At 43.3% G+C, this 11,251-nt stretch overlaps 1 protein-coding gene across 2 annotated transcripts in view; it reads right to left on the bottom strand.

Annotated features, from left to right (window-relative positions):
* Window positions 1–8,820, bottom strand: part of FARP2 (FERM, RhoGEF and pleckstrin domain protein 2) — a 68,422-nt gene extending 59,602 nt beyond the window's left edge. For both annotated transcript variants that reach the window (XM_010080729.1, XM_010080730.1), the window contains exon 1: window positions 8,617–8,820. In XM_010080729.1, the coding sequence (XP_010079031.1) occupies window positions 8,617–8,820 (204 nt within the window). The remainder of the gene's footprint in view (window positions 1–8,616) is intronic.
* Window positions 8,821–11,251: the final 2,431 nt, after the last annotated feature.

Here is an 11,251-nt window from a genome sequence, read left to right as displayed (position 1 = left end):
CCCTTTTTTAAAACTAATATGGGTATTTAACCGCTTCCGTTTTGTGCTCGGGCTCCACCAGACCTCGGTGCTGGGAAAGCAGGCCTGCAACAGAGCTCCCATTGTTTCTGATCTCTTGGGGAAATGTCACCTCTCGAGGCTGGCCTGAGCAGTGAGGAGGCATTAATAGCTGAAATACTTCATCTCCTGTTCCTCTGACATGAGACTGGGAAGAAATGACTTCTTAAATGATGGTTTCAAACCTGCTTTCACCATCACGAGAGCGCTCCAAAATGCAGCACGTGTGCAAAAATAAAGCACGGTGCTACAAACATGTCAAAAAGACATCACCAGTTCTACTGCAAGTAAAAAGAGATTGCTAAAGAGCAATACTCTCCAATTCAGACAGCTTGATTTTTGTTTTGCCTTCGTGTTTCATACTTGTGGGTTTCAACTGTGTGGCAGCACATGCAGAAGCTGTTCATAGACTTCCAAGAGTATCTCTGAATTCATGTCACAGACCTCTTGGCAACTCAATGCTACCTCTTTTTTCCATCTTTTTAAACATCTTATTTTTATTCAGGAATGACTGCTCTGTCAGATAGAGGGGTCTTCCTCCCTCCATACCCAACATCACAGCCTTAAAAAGCAAATCTTTCACACTAAGTATCATCACCACAGCACAGTTCTTTAAATATTCAACTTACATGGTTTCCCTCTTAGACAAGTATGCAATGTTGCCCTTGCCACAAATGTGTCTTGTCGCAAGGAAAACAGATGACACACAGGTATGCTTCTGCAACCCCATTTATTTAAACACATGCTCACGAGGCTGGGCTGCTCTGAACACACCCGGGTACCAGGAGACTCCATCCTTGTTCAACAGCAAGTCCCTTTTTTTAAGCATTAACCTAAAATTTATTGAACTGCACCTCAGCACACTGCACTTCTATACTGTCTTTAGCTGACTGTGGGTTGTTTCTTGGTTTTGTTCTTTGTTTGTTGGGTTTTCGTTTTTTTTTTTCCCCTTTCAGGCTCTATATATTCTACAGAATTATCCATCTGTGGAACCAGCTTTGAATATCACCCAGGGGAGGCTTCGAGACTTTTTTTTTTTAAATACAGCATTTCTTCCCATTATTTTGATAGAAGGCCATAAAGACTAATTTCAGCTGATTTTCACTCTCCTTCGTCAGCAGATTATGAAAAAATGAAATGAACACCTGCATTCTGCAGAAGTGTTTAAGAAGCTACCAGTATTTCCTTTATTAGTGGTAACAACGCATTATTGTAAGTAAGGAAGCTAACAGGTCACAGCCTTTTCTTTGGTGTTTATCAGTTACTTCAGAAGGCACTCAAAAGGAATTAAATACAAGAATTGTACCACTGCACATATGCCAAGACTGTTCGGTTATGCATTGCTTTATCAGCTCTCATCCAGACAGAACAATTGCAGGCAGAAGTTCTCAGAACTATAAAGTACTAAACTGGTTTTATAATAAAAACCTAAGAACACATCTTCCTTTAAAAAAGGAAAAACAAGAAGAAACACACACCTCAAACGTCTGTCAATAAAATGGCCACGGTTTTACCTTTCCCCACCCAATGCCACATTCCAACACATCACCAAAAAAGTCAAGCCCCCAAACACAAAATAACAGGTTTAAAAAATACATAGTAGAATCAAACAGTACACAAATTGCAAAGCTTCAATTACTTTCTTTTTAAATCTTATAATAACCTCAAATTTTAAGTAGTGAATTACTAACTTTCTCTTCTGAGGTCAGACAAAAATAAGTCCTAAGGCAGCTTATTTGCCATATTTAGGAGAGTCCAACCGGAGCAATGACAAACATCTGGCTATGATTCTTTCTGGAATTTTGACTATTTCTTCCCAGCCAGGGAAGAAAAACACTGAGCTGACTAACACAGCATCTCGATTCCTTCAGCACGGTGCTTAATAGGATTCAGAAGCAGACTGTCCTCCCACTTCCCACATATTTAAGCTGTTAATACTTTTACAGCACAGAGAGAAAAAAGCCTTTATGAAAGGGCAGATCGCACCAGAGCCTGGCTCTGTTGGAGAGCCGGCACCAGGCTACCTCGTCCTGCCGGTGGAGCTGCAGTGCCAAAACGTTGGCTCTGGGTTTGCCATGGCCCGCAGTAACGACCGCCTCTCTGAAAAATCAGTTTTTCAGTGCCCACGTTTTTAACAGACACACATTTCCTACTTAGAACTGCTCAATAACAGCATTTTAAGCTGCATCATTTCTGTTTCAGCCTGAACAAAGTTTTTAGGGGTACCAATGCTACCGCAAGAAGTTATTGATCAGTTATTTTTCAGCGTGCATGAGCTGCACTCTCTCCAAACCATGGGAAGTCACAAGGCACACACAACCTGCCAGACTGCTTCCTCCGCCACCCCAAAAACCTCCCATGGTCCCAGCCAGCTCCTGATTTCAGGGCCCCCAACTGCAGCAAGTCACGGCCATGTGCTCTGACGGCTGGTCAGAAACAACAGGCATCTGAAAAGCTGTAGTTGTCATGACACCTCTTCAATTCCAGATGCCTGCAAACTGCACAGAAACCAGAGTAACTCAACACAGCTATTCTATTCTATCCTAAACATGCAGATGGAAAGTCATTTTGCAGGTTTAATAATGCAATCTGAAATTTTAAATAAACAAATGAAGAGCCATAGGTGGCCAGCAAAGACATTATCACTGTTGGACAGAGTAATCATCAAGTAGCTGTTTTCAACTTAGCATAGAACAAACCACTTACATTCCACAGTAATGTAACTGTAAGTGCCACATCCAAAATAAGCACGAGCAGTGAGAGGACGATACCTAATAAGAAAATACAGAGGGGAAAAACTGTAACCTTATTCGCCTAGCCTTTTCTCATGAATAGCAGCGGAGTGGTGCGCTTCCCTCCCCGGCAGTCCACGGGTGGCAGGAGGACAGAGGCGCATCGCACAGCACCGCAAGTATGCGGAACATGCTCCATCTTTCATGTACTTGGTAATGAGAAAAGATAAACCATCTTTAAGAAACTTGAGTCATGCACAACGAAACAACAGGCCTGGCAGAAATACAGAAAACAGGAAAAATCCCAACAAAACGAAAAAGCATTTTCCTAAGTCCCAGCTTCATGCTCCGAGGCATGCGAACATTTGCGCTAGCCCGACCCTCAGAGAAAGCCTGAAACAACTAACTTCAGAGCACAGTGAGACTGCGGGACAGAACTGAAATCCCAGCACAAGTTAGATCTAAGGCAAATTCGAACCAACCTAAAGCTAACTCATACTATTAGCACATTTTATTGAGAAGCAAGTTATTTCATTATATTTAAAAAAGAAAGAACAGACTTGTGTGCTCAAAACAACCTGACAAAGAATAGCATGAAAGAAAAAAATTCTACTTTAAGTTTTCCATTGAGTAGAGCAGGCAGGCAGGCCCACCCAGTTTTGCTGAGCGCTAAGAACTGTGCTCCGACTTTATCATGGCTATTGCAGTTCTACAAAACTCATTCTCTACTAGGTGAAAATGGAGACAAATTCAACTATAATATAACGCCTAAGTATTTCTCATTCCCAAATTTTACTTTACATTCAAGCAGAAGGAGAAGAGGAAGTACATGGAACTGAAGAGGTGCCAAGCTCTCCCCAAGCAGAGTTCGGTAAACTTGAAGCGGAATAATCTAAGCTTTTTCAGAGGCACTTCCTCATAGCACAGAGCATAATTTACATAAGAAAGCAAGCACGCATATTTCCTACATCAGGAACAACATATAGACCAAATATTAAACGTCCCATTATGGCAGCAACGCCATCAAATGTCTTATAAGAGAAAACTGTGTCAGGGAGACAGACCTCACAGTCTGCTTGTCTGCAGACCCCCAGAAAAGGTATCGTGTCAGAGAACACTGCTGGAAGATCCAGCAAGGCTGACCCCTTTCTTGTTGACTAAACCTGCTACTTCACTTACCAGAATTGTAAGACAGCACCTCTCAACACCCTTCAGGACCACTCTTCCTACAACTACGCCATGCTTGAAGACCCCTCGCTTCCTCTAACCCAGGCGTGTGCGTCTTCGGCAGCCCGTACGTCTGTCACCATGACACACTCCACTTCCAGGTCCACCACAGATCAACACAAAAGCTTTCAGCAAGTACAAATCACAACTTCCTACACTCTAATTCCCTATAGCCCAAGTTGTCCTTTGTTGCAGCACATTTTATTGTCTTCCATAACCAGCACCAGACAAGTGTAATTTCACCAAGTGGTCACTTTAGCAAATTAAACCCAGCCCAGGCTTTTCTGCTTAAAGAGTCTGCCATATTTTTATGCTGATCAAAGGCCTCCAAGTTTAATCTCTTAAGAAAACCCGGAAAGCTGGCAGAACTTCTATTGTAAAACTCTGAGCACTTTGAAGTGTGCCCACGAAGTGAATTAAATTGAATCTTCCAATCATTCGTCTAGTCGTCCACAAAACCACCCATTTGGACAGACTCAGCTTGAAGGGAAGAGGACAGGTACTCTGTGATATGGCACATGCCAGACTTGAACTGACTAACCAAACTGGCTGTAAAAAGGGGGGGAGGGGGGGGAAATCATCACAACTCGTGAAAGTAATGAATACTCCAGCCTAGCTTTGGATGGTTATATTTCATTCCCTTTTCTGGTTTGGGAGGGAAGTAAGAAACCATAAATACACAATTTTCATGTTTTTAAACTCCAGAAAAGATCTGAGCATTTCTCCATCCCCTAACATTCAAAACAGATTCCCTGGAGAGGACCTCTGTCCCAGCCTACTTTAAATTAACAGCTCCCTCTTACTGATTAACAAAATCCATAGTTAGAAAGAAAACCTTACAGTACAGACAGTCAGAGCAGACAGAGACAGTGGATTTTAGACAACAGGCAGCTGACTGTAGCTGTACTGAACTTTTAAGACACCACTCTAGACAGAACAATAACACAAAGGAAAGACTAGTTTCTTTTCCTGTTCTTGTCCCATCCCTTATGCCACTTTCTCAGTCTCTTTCTTGCTCTTTGGCAAGTTAAAAAAAACCCCAAGCGATGGGGAAGAGCTACCAAACAAGAGTATCCACCACCACCTGCCAGGAGATAAGCAAATGTCCCAAATGCGTCTTGGAGAAAGGAGGGGATAACAAGGAAAACCCACATGGATTAAATCGTTACTGCGGCTACTCTGTTTATCCCAGATGGTTAAATTGCTGATGCGGCTCATTTTAGGCAGCACACAGGGCTCCTGTGTTCACTCCCCTACTTTGCTGCAACCAGGAACTGACCTCCGTGGCTAGTCAGTCTCTTCCACCAACACAACACTCTTCTCCGTAAAAAATTATTTGCCATAGTTCTTAAAGACAGAAGGGAAAATGATCTGAAGGGGGGAAAACCCCACCTTTTGCCATAAGCTACACCTCCATTAGAAGGTAGTGCCAACACCTATGAGAAAGGCCTCAGTGTCCCACCACACTGAAAAATTATTACTGGACTGAATCAATAAACACAAAACCCAGGAAGCAGGTAATGAACACAACACCCCCTCTTTGTTTACACACCCGGTGAAAAAAAACTGCAAAAGCAAAGAGGAGTGGGCAAGCGGCACTGCAATCAGAGCCTCAATCTCTCCAGTACAGCCGCTTCATCATGAATTTCTCTTGTTGCTTTAAAAAAAAAAATAAAAAAATCTCTATGAGCCCACACCACCTATTCAGCAAACACGGCTGACTTCCTAATTCTTGCCCTCAACCCCCAAGTGAAAAATTTCAGTTTTCCATCATGAACAACAGTGGGCAATTACTGCTATCCCACCAGTCCATGCAACGGATTAGGAGGCAGAGTTACAATTTAATACCTCATCCCTGCTTGCTATCATTTGCTACCTCATTTAGAGAAAAATGAAAAGGAATGTAGGCAGGGCTCTAACGCTACCGTTGCTGACTACGGATCTTTTTGTACTCAATGCTGCACAGATGAACAAAAGACGACCCTTCTCCTTAATGCTTACATCAAGCAAAAGTTTCTAAACTGTTCAGTTCCAGCTGGCCTCATAAAGTAGAATATAGTATGATATTAGCTATGGCCTCAGCATGCTAATTGCCCAAATTCAGGTGTTTATGTGGATGTCGTAACCAGACAGAGTAAAAAGAGAAAACTAAGATAGTTCCTAATAATGGGACACCTCTCGTCATGCTGGGAAAAAACAAAAAGCACAACAAAGGTACTGCATTGTGGCCCAGCTACAGGACGGAGCCAAGTACCTTCTTGCAGGAGACTACAGGCAGGGCCCTGACGGACCTTGAAACCAGAGATAAGAAACCAACATTTGAAGTTACAAAGAGAGAGAGCCAGCGGAGTGATGCAAAAAATGGTCAGGCAGTAGCAGCTGCTAGGAACAGCTACTGAGGAGGCTGACTCTTAGGGCGACAAGCGAAACGGGTACATATGCAGCAAGGCTGGGGAGGCTAAAGACAGCAAGAAGGTGAAGTGGTCCTGGATGGGATGAGTTTTAGCTGTTTAGTTAAACAGTACCATCCTAGAGACTGCACAGCACGCCTGCAGGAGATGGCCCAATAAAGGAATTGAAGGAACCAGAGGTGAACACAAACGACACCATTGGTCAGACAGGTAAGACTGAAGTACGACTTGCAGCGGCCAAAAAAACAGTGAGTGAGGAATTTGGTTTTTATACGTGAAGCTTGATGTTGACATATAAAAACTAAGTTTCATCAGACAAAGGCTAATTTTACTTAGAGCTGAGACACCTCAAAGAACTGAGCCACAGCTGAAATTGTGCTCAGTGGAAAGACTAACAAGAAAGTGCTGTAGGGTAAGACAACAGGTCAAGGATGAAGCTCAACTGGACCTGCAATGGAAGCCAGAGATAAATGAAGATAACTGGAAGGATATACAGCCAACACTGTTTCCAGCAGGAGACCCAGATCAAGACAGTCTCAAAAAACAAAGTATTGTGAAAGTGGTGAACCATACCAGGAGCAGACGAGAACCAAAAGGAACCAAGGGAGGGTGCTCAGAGGTTAGAGAACAGCAGAGAAGCTAGCACAGAGCTCCAGGACGGGACCGCAGGGCCACCGAGCATCAGCCAGTCTGAAGGTGAAAAAGGATTCTGAGGTTGTCCAAGAGGTGAGCGTAGTCAAAGGATTTCCCTTCAGTGGTAGATCAAATAATAAAGCAGGCTTTGAGTGTGTCAAAGAGCTATAAAATGAGATTAAGAGGGAAAGGTTACTAAGGAAAGTGCATGATTTGTTTGAGAAGAGCAGAGTTGGTACAAACACGTTGAGGAAGAGAAGGAGAGCATCTGTGCTAATATACAGGAGATTTCCAATCATTGGCTTCAACTAATAAAGCAGGAGCTAGGAATAATGAATTCTTTCTTGATTTTAACAGCTTATGGTAGACTTGCACTGATTTTCAAAATTACAGGGTTGGGTGGGTTGCTTGTTTCTCTTTTTTTTTTTAGATTCAAAACACAAAAGCACCAACATCTACACTAACTTGAAGAAAAAAAAAATAAATCACACTTCAAAAGAACCAAAGTCAGCAGATGATTTTGAAAAAAATATTCCAACGTAATTTATTAAAAAAAAAAAAAAAAAAGCAGCTTTTGTGTTCAGCGCAGTAAATGAGGGATGGATGTTTGCTGCGTCCTCAGCCTCAAACTTAAAAAACAAAACAAAACAGATTTCATGTTTGAGAATTGAATAGTTGGACAGCAACCTGTAGAAGACATCCCCAAAAGCCACTACTTCTTTAGATGTCCACAGACATTTTTTTAATTCTATTTGGAAAAACCTGTTTAAGTCTAGGCAACAAACTAAGGCTACAAGTGCTAATTATAAAGTCAATTTGATACTAATGCAGAATGTCCGATAGCTGAGTATCTTCACTAGAACAGAGCTGGTTTCTAACAACAGATCTTTAGGCAAGCTAAAATTAAAGTCTGAGGTTAATGCTGAGAATGAAAGAAGAATTTGAAGTACAAAAATTTTGGAGTGTGTAAAAATAGAACCACTTCAATTTGAGCACAGTTTGTATAAGGCAGATTTCCCCAACTGCTAAGCACGTATACTCTTAAATACAAATTTTCAGAAACATTGCAACCCTCCCTTCCCAAAGTGTGGCAACAAGCAAAACCTTTCAAATAGGAGCAAGTTTACTTGAAGAGGATACAAACCATTAAAATAATTAATAAAAAGCAGTAACTAACAAAAAGCAGTAACTAAAAAAAAGCCCTTCTGCCCTCCCAACTGCCAAATCAACAAAGCTGCGTGTTGCTCAAGAAGCATGCAGAGTTTGGCAGAAGATAGGTGGTGTTCCCCCAAAGCAAATAACAGTTAAAGCTTCTTGTTACAGTATGTGCTTGTATTTAAAGTCCATTAAAAACACAAAACAACCGTTATACTTAAAAGATCCTAAAAAACACAGATATGCTACTCCTTTAACTACTTTTAAGTAGGTAAAATCCCTACAGGAGTCTTTATTCAGATACTGTCTCAAAAGGTCCCAGCTCTGTGCAGCAGCACATCCTGTGAGCTTTGCATTATCGGAGTCAAGTGTACTTGAAATCAGGTTTAAATCTCTCTTACCTCAATGTCAACTACTTCCACCGTGTTGTCCAACATCTTTATTTTGATGGGTAGGTCCCGCTCATGCGTTTTGGCAGGCGATGATGCCATTGCAGTAGAAAGGTTCTGTCCTGGCTCCAATGTACTCACTCCCGTAGTCTTCTGGACACCCAAACGAGAGCCAGGAGTCTGCAGGACTCTGTATGTTCCTTCTATCTCTCCCATCTTTCACAAGTGAGGAGAGAATAAAGAAACCTGGAAGAGAGGATTACAGTCTGAAAGATAGTTTTCCACAGAAATCCTGTACAAAAATTCTATGGAAGCACAATCATAAAGTCCTTATTTAAAGCTCTTCATCCCGCTATCAATAATAAAGTTGATGAAACTCTGGTCAAAAATACAGCTGCTGGGAAGAAAAATGTCAACTTAAAAAAACCCTATTCCAAACCACAGCTAGGAAATAGGATACTCAAATCTGTGCCTTCCTCCCTCCTTAGACACTGCCATTGTAACTTCTGGTGAATTTTTCTGCCAATTTAGCTCCCTAAATCAGGTCACCACAAAGCAGCACGAGCATTGCCGACAGCACAAGAAAAACCACCCAGAGCAGGCAGCAGAGGGCAAAGCAAGACTCTGCCTTTCACTGGTACCTGGCTGTCCCATCGACTTTGATACACCATTGGACCACACCCCGAGATAACAGAACTATTAACTTTCTTCATCCCTCAAAATGATGACTCATGCAAACCCATAACTATTCCATCCAACACTGTCAGCTCAGAGCCTTCGTAACACAGATTTCTGCCGCAGATAGCAGTTCTTCACCCTATTAGCAAACCTGCGCCGTACCCAGATTAAGTCAGTGGGTAAAAATGTCAATACAAAAATCTTCAAGTAGGCTGTCTCCTGCATCATGATCCTTACTTTCACGGTTTGCTGACAGTTGTTGCAGAGCAAATGTTGAATTCGACATGGGGGGAAAAAAATAAACCCACTTGCCTCTCCCCGGCTCTCCTGCACCATGGGAGCAGTGACAATATCTGCAGGGGACTGCAGCGGGGTCTACATGGACACAAGGCACGTGCTCGGGATGCAACGCACCCAACAAAGCCACTGACCCATGCTCACCGCTGGCATGAAGTACTTGGCAACAATGTGCAAGGCGCTCAGCAGAAAGGCAGATGGAAACCAACAGGCTCTTCGGTGCTTTTGGTTGCATTTCCCGAATACCACCCTGCATCTGAACAATCACAAATATGTGGATACTGACGCTGGGACAGCCTTCGCATGGTCACCACACTACAAAAAAATTCCATGAAGTGTTAGGTTATTGTTTTGTAATAAACATGTTTTGTTCAAAAAGGAGAGAGGCAGACCATGAAAACACTCCTTTGTCCCTCTACACTTTGAGTAGGTAGGCAGCCCGCTCTGTGGGGTTAAATGAAGCCAGCTTTACGTGTTGTTAAAAATTAGTGGGAGGTTTTAGGTTTTAATCCTTGCACGCATAGAGATTGGTCAAACACCTTCCAGGCTTGCAGACTGTGGGTTTCAACATTTGGAGTTTGGGTTTTTTTTATACTTGCAGACCCCTGTACAGATGAACTTATCACAGGAGAGGAGACAGTTGCCTCCTACCCAACGACGCCTCCCACGAGGCTTGTTTGGCTGAGCAGTCTCTCAGAGCCTGTGCGAGTGCTGCAGAGCCCTGCCCAAGCAGCACAACTCAAGACCACTGCAGAGATGCCTCCAGACACCCAGCTGATGACACGCGACAAGAAAGCAGGAGCAGGATGATCTCAACCTTAAAAAAGCATGCGCACACTGCACAGTGCCTGACATATCACGTTTAGGTGAGAGATTAGCAGAAAGTTTCTTTCTCAGAATGTTTTGTGCATGTCCTTTCACCAAACTTCCCAGTTTTTATGGCTACACAGCAGAAGGGCACGCAGGGACAGAACGAGGGGTAACGGGTTTAAGCGGAAAGAGGGCAGGTTTAGATGAGATATTAGGAAGAAATGTTTTCCTGTGTGGGTGGTGAGGCAGTGGCCCAGGGTGCCCAGAGAAGCTGTGGATGCCCCATCCCTGGAGGGGTTCAAGGCCAGGCTGGATGAGGCTTTGAGCAACCTGGGCTAGTGGGAGGTGTCCCTGCCCATGGCAGGGGGGTTGGAACTGGATGAGCTTTAAGGTCCCTTCCAAGCCAAACCACTCCACAATTCTATAACTGAAGCTGCCCAGAATCAGTTATACCCTTTACAAGGCTATTTATTAGACAATCACTCTTAAAGTTAGCACTCCATGAAAACAGTCACCCTGTTCTGAATAAGCAGCTATGGGCAGGGACAGGCACTGCAGCTACTCAAAAGGAAAAAGACACGAGCAGTGGCAGCTGAGGCAGCGCACGGAGAAGCCCCATGGCAGAGAGTCCACAGCAGTCTCCCCTCCAGCTGAAGCCAGACGGTTCCTGAAGGCAAGGCAGGCCACCCAACCCTGGACTAAACGAGGAGCTCCTGGGTACTCCCACTAGGTTGGTTACCAGCCAGGAGAGACCAAAGTCACGTCAAACAGAAAATGGAGATATCAAAGTCCTTCCTCACAGGTGTTAGCAGGAAAAGTGAACTCAATGGGGCTTGGCCTTAGGTCTTACTGACGACACATT

This window comes from Pterocles gutturalis, unplaced genomic scaffold (genome assembly GCF_000699245.1).
Source record: "Pterocles gutturalis isolate BGI_N339 unplaced genomic scaffold, ASM69924v1 scaffold34564, whole genome shotgun sequence".
Lineage (NCBI taxonomy): Eukaryota > Metazoa > Chordata > Aves > Pterocliformes > Pteroclidae > Pterocles > Pterocles gutturalis.
This window is presented reverse-complemented; position numbering and strand designations above follow the sequence as displayed.